The following is an 18,758-nucleotide window of genomic DNA, read 5'->3' as shown; positions in this document are numbered from 1 at the left end:
GAACAGTATCGTGTTTTCTTGGTTGTCTACTAAAACAACTCAAGATTGAACCGTTTGATCATCTTTTATTTTGTAAATTTTAACTTTGTGGAATATTCTCTTGTTTAGTGTTGTGAGATTTGAATATTGGAGAATGTAGAGCAAACCGTATACTGTTTATTGTATGAACTTACTGTAAGATTATTAAATAATAGGTAACAAATAGAGGCTGTTATTTGCAAGCGAAATATATCATGCTAAAACAATGGTAATGCAAATATAGTTTTCTACCCATGTACTTTCACAGAAATTTTGAAATGTGGAAATTGTTATAAATTTTAGTAGTTTTTATGTCATGTGTATAATAAGGGTGCACATTTTATGTACCGACCATTGTGGAAAACCTACCAAACAAATGCGATGGAGACATTTTAAGAAAGTTCCATTTCTCTTATACACAATGTACAATCATGTACATTTTGTATGACAGTGTACTTTGCTAGTGAGTTATTTAACTAGTGAGTTATTTAAATGAATAATTTAGAATGACACTGTCTTCATGCAACATTGCAATATGAAGCATTGGTTTGAACAGTTGCTATAATTTCCAGCAAAAGAAATTGGACTTACCCAAATTTTCAACTATTATTTTTTGTCAGTCTTTGTCAAGGAAGGAGCGATCCACCGCTTCTGTGACATCACATTATGCAGATGTGGAGGCTAACTTATGTAATGTTCCATTGGTTTCAGGTAACTATATCTGTTGCTGTCTCTCTAAGTTAAAAGTGGAAATACTTAACCAGCTCTTAAAGGAAGTGGGGAATTAAAAAATGTCAACTACTGATAAGCAAGTAATGGATTCTTACATTTTATCATCAAACACCCTGTAGAAGCAATTGCACTCTGCAGCTGCAGCATAAGTTGGGGTGGCGTTTAACATTATTTTAAAGTATAGACTGAGGATGCTTTGTATTGGCTAAAGTTCATGGTCTTACATTTTGTATGTACGGTGTTGCTAATTCTGATGTCTGGACAAACTCAATACTGGTATTACCCCTAAGACAAACCTCTACACCTTATATATAAGTTTTAATAAGTTAATTTTATTTGTTTGAATTACATTTCTATTTTGATTTGATGAAGTTTTGAAATATGTGACATTGAGCAAACTTATCACAAAGTTCTGTAATTCTGTAAAGTAATAATGACAATGATCATTGTCCTCAATCTATTTTTTCAAGCCCATTGCAATTGTATGGTACCGCACAAACAGAACGTTGACTGTGAAGAATTTTCTCTTTTGCAATTGAAAATACTGGCTACAAATTTAGCTTCATGTGAATGTATTTATCATAACCGCTGTATAATTTTGTAGAGAGAGGTATTTTATGTCTGCTGACTGGAAAACAGGTAACTGTTACAGTACTAGTTATGAATACTTGGAATAAATGACACTGTAAGTTGTTTTACATATGGTGTCCTTCTGTCTATGGTTTTTACTTTTACCTAATATTAGCACTGCAAAATGATTATGGCCGACGGGTTTATAGGTCAGCGGACACGAGATTGAGAGGTTGTCGGTTCGAATTCCGTGCAAGACGTTTCCGTGGGAAGGGCACTTTCCTTAGTTTGTAATACCCCACGCCAATGTAGCCTCCACCAGGCCTTTCTACGGGAATACGGATCGTAGAATTCGGCAAAAAAGAGAGTAAAATTGGCCAAGGCAGTCCGGCCGCGGGAAGGTAGTTTCTTTCCCTCTGCGCGGCCAGTCAAACCTACAAGGCGGCCAAACTCCCCTGGCAAATATTCCATATATAGCCAGGGTGTCCATGATGAGACAGAGCAGCTTCTGTCAGGGAGGCCAACAGTTAACACTTTGGTACAGAACAAATCACAGATTCATCTAGTTAACACATACATTTATTGCATAGATCCGGGTGGACTATTTTACATTCAGTCATACATTCAGTCATAATCTTACATACCAGTAATGAATAAACTTTTTACACTTCTTTGTGAGGATACTGCCAATAGACTGCTACTTAATTCCTGACCACACCTCAAACATGTGTATTACCAACCAATTAGCCAACCAACCAATCAAGGAATTAACTGGCCAACCAACTAACTAACCAAGCAAAAGTACATCACGGAAACACATAATGGGAACTTATATAATTCATTTACAACAATCCCTGCAACATTTTAAGGACATAATTTAAGGATTATCTGCTATGTAAAATTTCTCAATTTTACTTATAAATCTGAAACGTGACCATTTAATAACGTAAGGCCATGTTGATTTGATTATATGGATGACATTCTCCGGGAGCCCCAAAACTGATACGCGCGTGCGAATAAAAAAAAAGTTTTGCAAAAAAAAAAAAGTTGTTTTCATTATGAAATCTACGTACATGTAGTCATGAGGGTTGAACAAATGGGACAGAATATGGTTTGGCGAATAATCTAAATCTTTAAGTTCATTTCCTTACAATTTCGTCTTTTTTCGTTTGATTTTGGCATTCTACGACATTGGTATAGTTTTTACTTATTTTTTTGTAACTTACAGTATATTTTTGCTCATTTTGCAACTGTTTTGTACGATTTACAGTATGGTTGAAAACTTTTTTTTTTGGAAACGGCCGAAAATTCATGCGCGCACGGATGTCATCCATATAATCAAATCAACATGGCCTAAACTACCAAAAAAAACCCTGTGAATTGCTTCCAGTTGTACTAATCTCTTAAGTCCATGTTATTTAAGGAACTACAGATTAAGGAACTACAGCTCCTTCAATTCATAAATAAATATATCTGCCACAGTGCTACATTGTATGCACAATACAGGGACAGTATGTTCTACCAATGAATATATAATATTATAATGCTGAATACATGTATGGTATTGGGGCCAGCATACCCTCTCCGTAGAGCGTAATCGGCTGTTTTAATTCTACCTAGTACATGTATGTAGAGTGTAGACGGACCGCCCTAATTCAATGCAGAGCATAATTCATTATTATTATTATTATTATTAAAGGCTTGCCTCCAAGTTAGTCATCCTCAGCATGCTGGATGACAATCTTTACTTCACAATAATGAGGAGCAGAACTAGTACTGGGCTGGTCCAGGTTGTAGCGATGACGTGATGGCAGTATGGAGTCACAGATGTTCAGACTTTGATCCAGCTGCTCCTGAATGATGCCCAGGTTTTCCTGCAGCTTTTCCAGCTTCAGCTCACCTGTGCAGAAGGAAAACATTGGAAGTAGGGCCGTGTTTATGTGAAGTCACCCAAGGCGCTTTACATGTGGTTTACCCCGAAGCCGGTTACAAGTGGCTCCATCTGAACGCTCCAAATCACATTGAAAGCGCCTTGATCCCAAGCTACTTCTAGAAGTGGTTTCGAATCGGTTTTCCCGCATCGCGATTTGTGTCTGAACGCAATGTGATTTCAATGTAACTTCTTTATTTCTTTATGCAATATATATTTCTTTATTTATATATATATTATTATGCAATACCAACTTTTACGTGGCAGTAACTTAAAGAGCAGTAATGGTCAAATAATGTGTCCGTTCTAGGACGAGCTTCACCGCCTCTGGCGAGACCACGTCGGCATTCGGCTGAGATACGCTGGGAGCGGGGTATCAGCAAGAAGGTCGTTGACCTCTGACATTAATAGCACGCTACCTTGCGAGTTTTCATCAAACAACAATAAATGTAACTCAAGCGAATCATGATCAGACATGGTTTCAAAGGAATGTGCGGCACGTGGACCAGATGTGAGGAATGTGAGTTACCCGAATCGCGGTTTGGGTGACTTCACATAAACACTGCCTAGGTCTTAAAAATATGACAACAGGACTTTTGTAACGACATGGTCACAGCTGTGTGTTATAAAATAACCCTAACAAGTCATTTCAAGCTACAATGCATTTCTCTGCATGCTTTAATACAGAAATTTGCAGACTGAAGCACTGCCAACATACATGTAAGTGGCAATGATTATCTCATTTCAATGCAATAAAGACATTATCAGGGCCATATCACTGTTTCAGGTACATGTATAATATTTTGCAAGCTCAATAATTTGATTTTCACAATATTTCATAAGCCTGTAAAGTACTCAGTGGCACGCCCCTTCTTCCAACAATTATGACCTAGTACATACATGTAAATGTATCACATTGAAGCATTACGGTACCATATCTCCAAGCAGATCATAGAGTGGCAAGGCAGTACTTGGCCAGAATGGACCAATGGATACTGCCTTGCCACCATAATTATGATCTGCTTGGAGATTAGCATTAGGAGGGCTGTTTCAGTTAAAAGTCATTGCAAACTTATTTGATTTTCACATGTCCCATAAAGTACTCAGTGGCAGACCCCTTCTTCCAACCATGACCTACATAACATGTAAAACTACACTGACCTAATCTCCAAGCAGATCATTTAGTGGCAAGGCAGTCCACTGGCCAGAATGGACACTCCTCTGGCCAGTGGATACTGCCTTGCCACTGAATGCCTCGAAATTAATTTTTCTTCCTATTGTCCCAGCACTGTCCCAAAAATAAATTTCAATTGTCCCGAAGTGAGGATGAACTGTCCCAACCTGTTTTTTTGGAAGTCTTGTATGACTAGTACTTCTACTTGAAGTCAACTTTATTTTGCTTATGTTCAGTCCCTGGGGCGCACTATAATTACTGCAGAGTAGACAGGAAATTCAGGGGGACTTTTTCAGATCCAAAAGCCGGGACGTGTGCCTGATAAACAAAAGAAGGGCTAACATTCTGATGTTGATCATTTTTCGATTGTCCCAAAAATGTCCCAAAGTATCTTTTTAGTTGTCCCAGCCTAAATTTTAGTGGTCAGTGGCCATTGGACCACCTTTAATTTCGAGCCCTGCACCGTATGACCTGCTTGGAGATTAGCATGCCTATAATTACCTGGTTCCTGGACCACTTCCTTGGGAGGGCTGCTCAGACCCAACTTGGCACAGACGCTGCTCCACATGTGCTCCGCAAGCTCCTGGTCGTGGTTGACGTCCACATCAGCGGAAATGGCGTCACAGACGATGGACATGAGGAAGTTCATGAGGAGGGTGAAGATACAGACCATGAAGGCGGAGAAGAAGACCGGCCCGATGAGAGGGTTAGCCTCCAGCATGTCACTAGCAAAGAACCTGAGAAAACACACACGCAGATGCTGACAATGACACAAGCTCTTACCCATGCCCGTAGCCAGGGGGGTTTGGAAGAACCCCCCCACAAGGCTCAAAGGTCCACTTTTTGGTTCACTTTTTTATCTAAAGGTCCAAGATTTTTCTTTAGATGGGCTGATTTGTATCACCAGCGGGCCTGGAATCGTATAAAAACTGCCTACTTTGTCATTGAATAAAAAGTTATCTCTGATTTTTTCTTTGAAATCCTCAGAAGCATTTCAGAAGGTTCATTTTTCAAATTTCCTGGGGGAGCATACCCCCCAACCCCCCTAGGAACCTCGCGCCTTTGGCGCTCGCCTCGTGCCTACAGTGCTCGCTGGTCCCCTCAAGCAGTGGGAAGAACCCCCCCCCATTCAAAATCCTGGATATGGGCATGTTACCGTAAACAATGCCACCAAAAAAAATACTTTCACTCTATACAACATTGTACAACATTGTACAACATGATTCACAGGCATCAAAAGTTCTCCTATGGAGATTATCCAGCTTGTCACACTGTATTACATTTTAACTACAAGTTAGCTGGTTACAGCTTTCTGCATGTCACTGGCGAAGAACCTGACAGCACACATGCAGAAGCAGACAGTAAGACAAATTTAAAGTTCTACTCTCCAAGCTAGAGGTTTAGGCGTTTTTATTGGATTTACAGGATTTGAAGTATTTTAGGAACATATTGCAACTGTCATGGGGACTGTATGATATAATCTAATCAATATTACAACACTTACTGTACACCTACTGAATTCTTGCACAACTACAACAAGTAAAATCTGAGATTTTATACCTCCGGGCTTTTTATTGTATATTTTTATATGTTGTTTGTTATGCATAGTTGATGGTGTTGAATTTTGTGCACAACAATTATTGCGCGCCACAGGACTAGGGTTTTAAACAAAGAATTTATCGAGACCGGACACCCCTCTGTGCGAGGGGTCATATACGTGGACCAGACTGAGAATATCTTAAACATGCAAAAGGTCAACGGTCGCGACCATTTTCACGCTCAAAGGGGTGTTCTGATGCCACCAAAAGGCACCATTTTCACGCCCAAAAACACATTATACAATAAAAACAAAAGAACGTGCATCATCTACAGCCCAATAGCAAAACATACACATATTTTTGGAGTCCCAAAAATATCCGACCACCCAAACGCGAGAAAAAGCTGCGAACATGAAAATCTTATTATATATTATAATAAATCTCTCACAAAACCCTTCCGTGGAAGGATGTCTCCTCCCCTGGAGGTAATTATTATTGTATTACACCCAATGACATGCTCCGACCTGGCACGTGCTCAGCCACCTTCAAGCATGACCTATCTATGAAATTCAACTGTCAAAAAAACTTGCAATTCTCTAGCAACCTTTGCCACTTTTGAACCCAAATATGATACCACACACCCCAAATGTGAGCTACCCAAGACAATGCTTCCACCCAGCTCATTACATATTTCAAAGTGGACATTTTTTTTACCTCCCAAGCATCATTTCGAAGAGAGCAAAGGTTGTGTGGTACAAGTCCGAGTAAGACTTCAGGTGGCTTCCGAAGATAAGGTATCCTGAAACAACAACAGATGTATAATCTTATTGTTACAGCATACATATACTCTGTATGTAAGACGACATTATGCACACAGTTACATGTATTCAGCTTTGTTAGATCTAGTTGTAGAAGACAATACAAAAGTCCCTGTACTTTTTTGTTGTGTCAATAAAGAATCTTATTATTAGCCTTCAACAATCACTCATCATTTTATATCTAAAACCAGTACTGCATATGGGGAACAATGCAATAATGGATATGATATTGAAGGTGTAGATCTGTTTCAGTTATGTTGCTCATTTCCATGGTACAAATTACTCATTCATCCATCCATCCATCCATCCATCCATCCATCCATCCATCCATCCATCCATCCATCCATCCATCCATCCATCCATCCATCCATCCATCCATCCATTACTATGGTCTGCGTACCTGCACTGATGAAAGACATGAAGGCGACAGCAGCGACGACTAAGAATGAGAGGAGCTCATCCTTCATGATGCCGGGAAGAGCCAGCAGTTTGCCGATGGTCTGACTGAAGCGGACGACACAAAGCAAGGCGACGGTGTTGATGAACACAACGATCCCGACGCTGTGCACGAAACACGCATCCCACCATGCAGCAGTCGTCAGGTCCACAAAACGTTCAAATCCCAGCTCACCTATTGGACAAGAGTTCACTCAAAAATTTTAAAACAGGAATGAAAAGTCAACACTCATGCACAACATTCAATTCAAACATTTGATACCCATGTAAGGGGTAATTTACTAAGTTAAACATACAACAGTCTGAGAGTATAAAATTTTCCTGCTGGCATTGAAACAACAAACAGGGACAAGAAAGGGGAATAATCAACTTCTACTTAATGACTCTTTGCTGATGTCACACATGCAAAAAGTCAGTAATTGTGTCATCGATCACTGGTGTCATGATAGTTACACATTTTAGCCAAGAGGGTGACTGAACGAGTCAGCCAAAAAGTAAATTCTTTGTACATGTACACGTAGTTGGAGAACAGTTAAACCTTTCCACAAATTATTGTAATTCATCAACTCAGGTGAACTTTATGCTAAGATACAAGGTCTTGATATTTTGTGTCCATGTATATCAGTAATGCATAGGACAGCGTACCATTAGTTTTGGCGATCACTGCAAGTGTATCAGATGCCACGGTGTATCGCTTGATGAAAACTGAGATGACCGTTGCCATGCCGATGAGGCTTAGGCATCCAAGGGCATTCCATGGCGAAGCAAAATATTTCCATCCCATGTTTTTCACCAATTTTGCCTCCTTGAACACCATTGCTGAGAAGAGCAGTGTGAATACAATGTGTATGAACAAGTTCACAAAGTCAGCATTACTTTCGTATTGGAACAGACCAAATGAAGTGATTGTAGCCGTTGGCACGAGATTCCCTATTCCAGAATGATCTAGGACAAGATGCACAACGCTGAACAGCTTCAGGCTGGGGTTGTAGAAGTTAATGTCAATCGCCATGGAAACCGTGTACTTGTCCAGAAATTCAGAGTCCTTCAAGGCACGGAAGAACAATGCAGCGGTGTCATGATCAAGAGGCAAGTCCAGGGAGTGATAGTTGGTGCAGTTGAATGTGTGAAACTTGGGGTGATTCAGAAGATCTGGAACCGCAAATCGCCAGCAGGAATAGGACATGTTCTGTACAGACAGGCTCCAGCCTTGGCCAGCACCAGTCTTCCATGTAGTGGCATCTGCATTGAAAACAATCGCCACAGGACTTGTTGGTTATACTGTAGTAGTATGGGGATATATTTTGTCCTCAGCAGCAAGGAGTGAGTGGGTGGAGATACAATTGTATTGAGTAATAATCCACTCTATGATGTAATGCAATCAACCATTTACCATCTTTTGTTGTCTCAAAGAGTTACTACAGGGAGCAAGAATCATTTACTGGCATTTTGTGTATGTATATACATGTATAGTGGAAGGTGATCACTGAAACAAAAGACTACATCCAGTAACCAACCTTATACTACAGACTTTCAAACATCAAACAGATAAATTCCTGGAACACACTTTTTACCAGATATAGAATTACCGGTAGATGAAAACAGGAAATGAAAGATGAAAACAAAAAATATATCGTCACTGTACCTGGACGTCGTCTAACTTGCATCAAGCGAGGGGGGCCGACTCGGAAGGACTCGGTGTTCTGTGCAAACTGTCGGTCCAAGAACTTCATTTTCCTCCCATTGTACCAGGCAGACGGATACAGGGTCGGCAGCAGGACTTCCTCAGCCCACATGTAGAACTGGTCGGGAGTCCTGATCTGTATGCAAAAAATAACATATTAATAATATAAATAAGTTTTTGCGACGCCTGAGTGGCATTAGCCTTAGATACTAATGCTGAGTAGTATGGACTAAGGCCCATAAGGCCATGGTGCTGATATGCCATCCCATAAGGCCATGGTGCTGATATGCCATCCCATAAGGCCATGGTGCTGATATGCCACCCCATAAGGCCATGGTGCTGATATGCCATCCCATAAGGCCATAGTGCTGATATGCCATCCCATAAGGCCATGGTGCTTATATGCATTCCCATAATTTTGATATGCCCCCGGACCCCCCTAGGAACCTTGCACCTTCGGCGCTCGAGGTCCCTTCAAGCAGTGGGAAGAACCCCCCCATTCAAAATCCTGGCTATGGGCATGAGTCACTGTGGCAAGGCAGTATCAATTGGCCAGAGGACTGACCAATAGCCTTGGATGGCTAATGGATACTGCCTGGTAAATTTGATACAGTAACAGTCTTTTGCGGCCACCTAAAGATCTGCTTGGAGATTAACTAACCACCCTTCCCAGTAAGCAACCCAAAGCATTTCCATCCAAGAAGGAAGAACTGTTAGTGAAAAATCAGACCAGTATTTGGACCATCGCACACCGGGGCATGCCCCTACTCTTTTTCGAAAGGTGTGGTGGGATCTTTAACGTGCCTGGGGTGTGGCTCTCCCCAAACACGGGACCTCCATTTAACGTCCTATCTGAGGGACGTCCCTATAGCCGAAGCATGGTACTCATTTGCACCTGAGTGAAGTGAGGAAAATCGTGTAAAGACTCAGCCTTTCCCAAGGGCACATAAGATCCGGGCGGAAGACACTACCGCTACGCCACACAACTCCTTGCTTACTCACCTTATCATGATCACGTAGAACGGTGGTGGACAGCGTGCGGGTCTCATAGAACACGTTTTGGTCGTTGTTGGCCTGGGCGATGTAGAAGAGGACGGCCACAAAGACGAACAACAGAAGGAGCTCCTTGACTGTCGAAGCTGACTTCTTACTGAGTTCCCGTTTCTTCCTGGCTCCTTGGCAGTTGGCTATGGTAGGTGGGCGGATCTTCTTTGGTGCTGCAAAACAAAATGTAGTCATGCAACATGTCAGTTGCTACAATGTGTTCTTGAGGTTAATTCTATCTCCTGAAGGTTTTACTCTAGGGACGTAAAAACTTGAACAGGAAAAATAGTTTCATTGTTCCCGTAAATAATTTCATCAGGTTGGAAGATAGGGTATAGAATTTTCTTGTCTTACACAACCAGTAAAGGTTCTCACCTGCTTGCATTTCGATGTCTTTCAGACAACTTCCTTAGAGATTCTGACTAGAGTTCTGCAACTCGCCGCTATTTTTTCTCCAGTCAGAATCTCTAAGGAAGGTGTCTGATAGACATTGTAACATAAGCAGGTGAGAACCTTTACTGGTTGTGTAAGAAGAAAATTCTATACCCTAAGTTTTATTGTTATTTCAACAGGATCTCAAACACGAAACTTTCTGTTTGACCTAGACCTCTTCCTTACATACATGTATGTGCTCAATGAAAAGCTGCCAGCAGGCTGACTTGAGTTAATTTCAATTGAGTAAACAAAGTTACAATTCTATTACCTGCAGAGTTCCACAGGTTGAGTTTGAGGTCTTCCTTCCTTATAGCCGGCGGCTTGATGAGGAAGGACAGGTTACAGACTGCAGACAGCACCACAGCTTGGACCACGATCTGAGGTGGCAAGAGTTAGTTATGTATGAATGAATGATGAACTGGTTTGCTTTAAAGTTATTATTTACAACACACAATTTTGCCATTGCAGCCTTACATGGCTGAATTGGGGCATAATACACATTCCACCTATACTGAAGAACAGTATCTGAATATTGATAATCTACGGCACAAAACTGCCATCACAAAACTGCGAATTAGTTGCCACAAATTACACATCGAAACCGGTAGACATAACCGCACTCCTCTAGAACAACGAATATGTCGGTACTGTGATATAGGAAGAATCGAAGATGAGAAACATTTTGTAACAGAATGTAAACTATACCACAAAGAGAGAGTACTAGATCTCTATATTAATCTGATACAATCTATGTTCCCTTTCTTCATATATATCTAAGCTGTACAGATAAATTAATATTTCTAATGAGCTTAAACAAACCTTCTGTATTGAAACATATCTGTTCTTACATTTTTGCCATTATTAAGAAATGAGAAGAAACCGAATTTACTTGATTGTAGCTACTTGACGATGTATATAATATTATGTAACATTATCTATAGCCCATCTTTTTGTGACCTGTACTTAACCCAGTGGGTACAATGTATGTATGTACAATAAAGGTCTTCATTCATTCAATTAAAATCTATTAAGACTGGTTCAGCAGTTTGACAATAAAGGGTAAAACACTGTTCTTGAACCTATGCATCTTGCAGCTAAACTGCGTGAAGTTGTCTTTCAATCTCAGATCTCTGCCATGTACATGTAGGCTTCCACGTTTAGGAGGAAGTTGGGAGATTTAGCTATCGACATTGCAAAGTTCACAGAGAGATTACGGCATCTCAAATACAAAGGTGTGAGTGATAGTGCTCTATTGCTGTGTCATAGCTAATATAGTTTCTACCTAGGAATATCCTGCACGCCCTTTTCTGAATCATCCTGAAAGTTTATTGCTCCAGAATCCTATGCATTTACATGTAGTGCACAATGTTTGGCAACAAAACTATTGAATCAAATTGAAATTAGTCTTTCCTACATCCATGACTACATCAACAGCTTAAGAGTAATATTACCTTCAAGTATGGATGATTTTGCCTCGTGACATACTAGACTGTCTAAGTTTTGTTGCATATCAAACCCAAACTGTAACTAGAAAGGCCGACATTTGCTTTGGAGCAAATACAGCAATGGCTTCACCACATTTTACGACATGGCAGGGAAAGAATGAGAAACACAAGGGAAAACAATGCTTTACATTGATATAACTATAGTATGAAGTAACATACAACTAAGACTACAACAGTTGGATAGCTATTCCCTACATTATTGGTTAGGATTTTTAATTGCATAATGCAAACTGTTGATTTTCAAGAAAAAAAGAAGTGTTCATGCCCCGCATTCCAATGCTGGAGCAGGAAAGCTTGAAATACCTACCAAAACACTTGAATACAGACATACTGTCAGTATGGAATGGATCTGAGCAGGTATTAATTAAGTTAAGCCTGTTAAATTCCAACAGCCAATCAGCAAGGAGAATAGAGGAAAGCTGCATGCCTATTGGTTGATGCCCTGCATTCCATTGTGATGACTCATGCCCAAATGTGGTAACACTGCACACTAACTCAGTAATACATTTGCTATAACACAGCCAAAAAGCTCAAATAAAACCATTCTAAAAGCCTGTATCACAAAAATTTAAAAAACACCTAGGGGTATTTGCCCACTGTACCTCCATACCAAATTTCAGGACCTTAGGCCCTAAAATGAAGAAGCTGAATCCATTTAAAAAATGGCAGGAGAAGAAGGAGAATAGTCAGTCAATATAATACTATATATAACAGCAACTCACAAGGTAAAGTGTTTAGTGTTCAGGCCAGATGGAACACTTGAGAGAACTGTGGGTCAGCAGCCTGGGCATGAGGGAACCATGGTGCATCACTGTAGACAGGGAAGGGAACATTCTTGTGTCGGACTGTAAGAATCACTGTGTTTATGTGACACATATTCGCTTCTCTTACCCTTCTTTCATCAGAAGAGCATGTGCCCAAGAAATGTGGCCCTAGATGGGGAGGGACAGAGAATTATGATGAGTTTGCTGTGCAGTACAACAAACAGGGCAGGGCTCTGAGGAAAATTCGCCTGATTGACCACCTGGGGGCTGAAGGGGACAGACACATTGCCGTGGACACCAAGAGGAACCACATCCTCATCACACAAGGCACAGGAGACTGGGGCACACAAGGGGAAGTGTTGGTGTTCAGGCCAGATGGAACACTTGTGATAACTGTGGGTGATATGCGGGTGATGAAGGAACCTTCATCCCTAAGTGTGGACAGGGAAGGGAACATTTTGGTGAAAAAAACATTATGTGGACTGTATCTTCATTGACAGCAAGATCGGACAGTTTTATCACACTTTTGACCATGAGAGTAGGGATTGCAGCGAGGATGTGAAAACACATGTAATGTGCAAATTCTGTACAGATGCAGAAGGTAGCATCCTTGTGGTAAAATGTAGAGGATGTTCTGTTAACCTGTTTGACAACGAAGGCCAGTTCCTCAGACTGATCCCTATGGATGTGTGTTTGTTATCACCATATTCTGTCGCTATGGGACCACAGGGGCAGCTGGTGGGGACTGATCCTCCACAAAATACCTTCCACATCATCCATCCCTCCGAAATAGCAATGTAGACACTGTTTTATTTGTTCTCTTTTCGTTGTACTTAATTTATAATGCATGAAAGTAATTCAAATATTATGCAAGAGGAAAAATTGGATTCTTACACATATGCATGTAAGTTGGCCTCTACTTCAACTCTATAATAACAGAAACACTCCTTGTACAATTGATGAAATTTGAATAAATGTATACGTATATTACAATATAATGATTGCTGGTTTTATTCTTGTCTTCTTAGCACCTGTCTAATGTAAAGATTTGACTGACTTTATGAAACAAAGACTAAGCTTTAACTTCCAACACTTAGATTACAGAATTGGGACTATCAAATGTGACTGACTTCTTGATAAATGCAATTGCCATGGTCTTGGATTACAGGGAACAACAGACGATAAACCGGATACGTGTGAGTGAGTGAGACATTTCAAGTAGCATCCACTATATATCCTCAGTGATGATTATATATAATGTACGAAGAGTAGTGGATTCTATACTTCTGACAGTTTTCAAAATTTACATCTAACAATTCTCAAAATCTATCCAGTTGCTTCTGAAACTGTTTTGTTATGAGTATACATGCAAATACAATAATGACTGTTACAGTAACAATTACAGTGCTTATTGACAACAATGGCATGTTGCCCCCTATCACCTCCAAGTAAAGGACTAGTCTAGGACAAACATGTGCATTGTACGTCAAGTTGGACTTTGACTTGGGGCGAGGCTGCGACACCAGCATGGCGGCTGCACCGTTGAGTTTGGGGACACAAATCCATGAAGAACTCTTTTTTTTATCATTACCCAATTACTGTCATCAAATCATTTTTTCTTTCACCCCCTCCGTGCATTTGCCACCACCATGAACATGTCTATTTTCCTCAGAGCTGCCTTGAAGACAAAAAATATTACATTACTATGTAACCTGGTGGCTAATGGTAATGTCATGTAGTAATATTGTTGGGTGAACTTTTACTGTTTCAACAGTTAAATGTAGGCACACCTGTATTCATAGGCAGTCAAGCAGAGATGATAGACTTGAGCAGGGCCGCAACCTGATCTGTGTAAACAAGATGCCTAAAGAAAGACGGTCTATTCAGGCAAGACGCATGACTGAAACTTGACACATGTGACGTCACCGGCTTTTAAAAGGGAAGAAAATGGCGGCCGCATCGTCAAGTTTGGGGACACAGTTCCGTGAAGAATTGTCCTGCGGCATTTGCCTGGAGCTGTTCACCACGCCCAAGGTGCTGCCCTGTCAGCACACCTTCTGTCAGGACTGTCTAGAGGGCCATGCAGGTTGGGAAGAGACCTTCCAGTGTCCAAACTGTCGTTGGCATGTCATACTGCCACCCGAGGGGGTCGCAGGTTTGCCAGACAACCACCTGGTTACAAGTTTGTGTGAGAGACTGCAAAACCAGGCTACACTGTCAGAGGAAACAAGGGAGTCTGGAAACAGGTGCAGCTTTCACCCCTCTGAAGAAGTCAAACTCTACTGTAAACAGTGCAACATGCCAGTTTGTAATGAGTGTTTGGATGAAATACACAGTAATCATAGAACCATAACATTGAAGAAGGCCTCAGAAGAAAGGAGGGCTCCAGTTCAGGCACTTATTGTTGAGGGCAGGACCATCTTAGAGACTTACTGTACTTCTCTTAGGAGTCTGAGGGACAGAGAAAAAGCACTAGATGAAAAGAAGCAAGAGTTAGACAACAGCATCATTCAGACCTACGAACAAGAAGTGCAGAAAGTTACTGAAAAGAAAGACCATCTTTTGCTTCAAGTGGAAGAAAAATACAAGGACGAAAAAGAAGCTTTGCAAGAGGAAAGGGACAGAGTGTTGGCAGATGTTAATGAACTGTCTGCTGCCTGTGATCGAGCAGAACATGAAATGGAGCAGGGAGGAGGCTCGTCACTGAATGACATCCAGTAAATTTCTAGCGGGGACCAATCAGAGGGCTGCTGAATAATTTGAATAATTTATCAAGGCCCACGGACGCGGTTCTTTCACTTGTAAAGTAGCCAATTACCACCGAGCCGGTGGCACACGATGGGCGAAAACATGTATTTCACACCCATTGTACGTCGACATAAAGCGCTTATACATTACAAACAGAATTTTAGTAGGACTGCCATTACTTTAGTTTGCAGCATGTGTATTGAGAATGAGTATCTTCATAATTCTGCTGGCTGTTTGTAGAAGAACGGCAGAATAAAACAGTTTTCAATACCAACACGACTTAGCAGATAACACGTAATGAAGCCCACTTTTTACGCAGATTGTAGCACTACGTAATGTTACACAAACTAACAGTAGATGTTTTAAGGAATTCACAGAAATGACAATGATAGATAATGTAACGCATATACATTATACAGCACAAAATAAAGAGTAACAGTAATGTAGTCGTCTTTGGCCGGGTATGGCAAGTTATAGTATATATACGTACATGTATCGGTTCAATCTTTAACGGGTAAGTTGACAGCAACAAGCAAGATGCATAGGTTCTATTACTTTTGTAGCTCACTTGCGTCTAGATTTAGGACGAACCCATGTTACTTTTTCGCCGCAGTTTTTCATGTAGTGGTTACTTCGACAGACTTTTCGCTGACGCAAACATACTAGTTTGAGGTTCCACAGTTCTTACAACGTTAATTAGCGCTTGAAGTGGTGTTTTCCAAGTTTGTTGGTCTGGGGAGTGGTGATGTGTTTGTTGGCTTGTTCATTTCCCTCCATTTTTGTGTTTGGCGGCCCGTCTTCGAAGGGTTGGGTTTGCTTCACAAATCTCGGCTTCGCTAAGATCAGTTCCTTCCCGTACGTAGTGGTCGCTCCATTAGCGCTAGTGCAGCCACATTTGAATGTGTAAAACTTAATGTCTACAGTCCCGTTTTGATTCGTTCATCAAAGTAGATTTTACTAAGGTATGACTTTACTAACTGATTGTGGAAGTACTAGTACTTAGTACTGATGTAAACAAGAAACAATATACGCGCTCTGGTTGAGTTCATGGCATTTACATGAAACAAGGTGCTAATAGCCGCTAGTCGGTGACGCGTCAGCAGCCCTATGATTGGTCCCCGCTAGAAATCTACTGGATGTCATATAGTGTACACGAGGGAGGAGTAGAATCTCTTGGTCAGGAAGCCATTTTGACAGGGGTGGTAGGAAAGTACAGAGGAAAAGCAGCACCAACTCCTGCACAAACCCAGCCTGCTGTAGTTCAGCCCTCAGATACCGTGAGGACTGTTGCATGGCTTCTCTTGTTTGCAGCCTTGTTATTATATAGCCCGTCATATTGGGTGTATAATGCAACATTTGAACAACAGTCAGTCCCCAAAACTGTCCCCAAAACTGTCCCCAGAACTGTCCCCAAAACTGTCCCCAAAACAATAACTTTTGGTGGATTTGGAACAGGACAATTTAACCTTCCAAGTGGGGTTGCTGTGTCAGATGAAGGGGAGATCTTTGTAGCAGACCGATTGAACCAGAGGGTCCAAGTCTTCACTCTGCAGGGTGAAGACTTGGACCAACAGTTCCCAACAGTCGTGTCAGGTGAACAGAAGATGTGCCCATATGATGTGGCCCTGGACGGGGAGGGGAACCTGTGGGTGGTGGGGGACAGACACTCTGCTGATGTTGCTCTGCAGTACAACAAACAGGGCAGGGTGCTGAAAGAGTTCAACCTGCAGGAGACATTGTGGGACAGAGGAGTTGCTGTGGACACTAGGAGGAACCACATCCTCATCATACAAACCAATGGAAACTGGAGCAACCCACAAGGTGAAGTGCAAGTGTTCAGGCCAGATGGAACACTTGTGAGAACTGTGGGTCAGCAGCAGGGGATGAAGGTACCACGGTACATCACTGTGGACGGGGAAGGGAACATTCTTGTGTCAGACTGGGACAATGACAGTGTCTATGTGTACAACGAGGACGGACAGTTTCTGTTCCAGTTTGGAGGTGAGGGGAGTGGTGAAGGTCAGCTGAAGTATCCCCGTGGCATCTGTACAGACGGGGAAGGAAACATCATCGTGGCAGACAGGGGAAACAGCCGTGTGGAGATGTTTGACAAGACAGGAAAATTCCTCAAACACATCACTACAGACATGAAGAAGCCACAGGCTGTTGCCATGGCAACACAGGGGCAGCTGGTGGTCACTGATTTGTCAGAGAACTCTGTTCACATTATCCATAGCTACTGAACAGCAACATGGAAAATTCCATTGTTCAATTATAATTGTTTGTTCAATTGAGAGACCCATCAGCTTTTCTTTGCAACTACCTGGTACATGTACCATCAAAATAAAGATGACTTACAACTTATTTACTTCCTCTGCACTTAACACCACTAATTCTAAACTCCTCGCAATTCTGCTAGCTGCAAGTAATCTCCAAGCAGATCCCTTTCAGTGGCAAGACAGTATCCATTGGCCAGAGGTTGGCCAGAGGCCAGAGGTTGCAAGGCACCGACAGTGGTAGGGGTAGCAAAAAAAAAACCCGTCCTTATATAAAAAGCTAACGATCATTACCCCAGAACCTCTGCGTGGAGAGTAGCTGCAAGGACAATGTTGTTAGATTGTACAGTCTATTACTGTCTATTTTATTTGTATACGCAGTGTTGTATAGAATATGTTTCAAGATGTGTATTTGTGTGATGCATGATATTAGCATTTACTGCCTAGTGCTACAGCTGTGAGGTTAATAGAGAGGACAGTGGCCCTCATATACATGTATCACAATGTATAATACAACGAAATCTTTGTAATATGATTAATGTAATATATTGTGGACAAACACTTGAAGACCAAATAGTCACTCTGTGCTAGGTTCGCCAAGAAGGTACACAACTGCAATCTGTACAGGCACTGGTTGCCTGAACTTAGAGGTAACATTAGCGGCAGGGTGACCAGACAGAACAGAAAGATTGACCAATTACCAGCAAGAACTGACCGTTATACATGTTGTATGTAGTGTCCTTGTATTAAGTGTCCTTGTATATACTTTACTCGTATTTAAGAGAAAATAAGGTAGGGTATTAAGTAGTTGCGGCATTATGATTTTAATAAATGCTATGTAATATGTGCACGCAATTCAGGCTGTGGCTGCGATGTGAAGCATGGCAGTTGTACTGTTTATTTTAATTTTGTATGTATATATGTATGTACATATATATAAACTTACATACAGATAGACACAACATATATATATATATATATATATATATATATATATATATATATATATATATATATATATATATATATATATATATATATATATATATATATATATATATATATA

General features: G+C 41.0%; 3 protein-coding genes across 3 annotated transcripts in view; 1 reads left to right on the top strand and 2 right to left on the bottom strand.

The window, feature by feature from the left end:
• Positions 1-2,626: 2,626 nt before the first annotated feature.
• On the bottom strand, positions 2,627-6,758 carry LOC109473220. Its single transcript, XM_019773093.1, has 3 exons — positions 6,677-6,758; positions 4,926-5,161; positions 2,627-3,220 (listed from the first exon to the last, which is right to left on the bottom strand). The coding sequence occupies exons 1-3, from the start codon at positions 6,688-6,690 to the stop codon at positions 3,033-3,035; spliced, it is 438 nt and encodes a 145-aa protein (XP_019628652.1). The 5' UTR covers positions 6,691-6,758; the 3' UTR covers positions 2,627-3,032.
• The window catches only part of LOC109473213, a 54,806-nt gene continuing 42,782 nt past the window's right edge, over positions 6,735-18,758 (bottom strand). Inside the window, exons 36-41 of the mRNA XM_019773088.1 lie at positions 10,668-10,776; positions 9,923-10,137; positions 8,882-9,056; positions 7,882-8,478; positions 7,167-7,411; positions 6,735-6,761 (exon numbers count right to left, since the gene is read on the bottom strand). Of these exons, the coding sequence (XP_019628647.1) occupies positions 6,735-6,761; positions 7,167-7,411; positions 7,882-8,478; positions 8,882-9,056; positions 9,923-10,137; positions 10,668-10,776 (1,368 nt within the window). The remainder of the gene's footprint in view (positions 6,762-7,166; positions 7,412-7,881; positions 8,479-8,881; positions 9,057-9,922; positions 10,138-10,667; positions 10,777-18,758) is intronic.
• LOC109473219 (tripartite motif-containing protein 2-like) lies at positions 14,199-17,857 on the top strand. Its single transcript, XM_019773092.1, has 2 exons — positions 14,199-15,363; positions 16,581-17,857. The coding sequence occupies exons 1-2, from the start codon at positions 14,616-14,618 to the stop codon at positions 17,657-17,659; spliced, it is 1,827 nt and encodes a 608-aa protein (XP_019628651.1). The 5' UTR covers positions 14,199-14,615; the 3' UTR covers positions 17,660-17,857.

This window comes from Branchiostoma belcheri, unplaced genomic scaffold, assembly GCF_001625305.1.
Source record: "Branchiostoma belcheri isolate BF01 breed outbred unplaced genomic scaffold, Haploidv18h27 scaffold294, whole genome shotgun sequence".
NCBI classification, from domain to species: Eukaryota; Metazoa; Chordata; class Leptocardii; order Amphioxiformes; family Branchiostomatidae; genus Branchiostoma; species Branchiostoma belcheri.
Note: the sequence above shows the minus strand (reverse complement) of the source record. Positions and strands in the feature narration are given on the sequence as shown.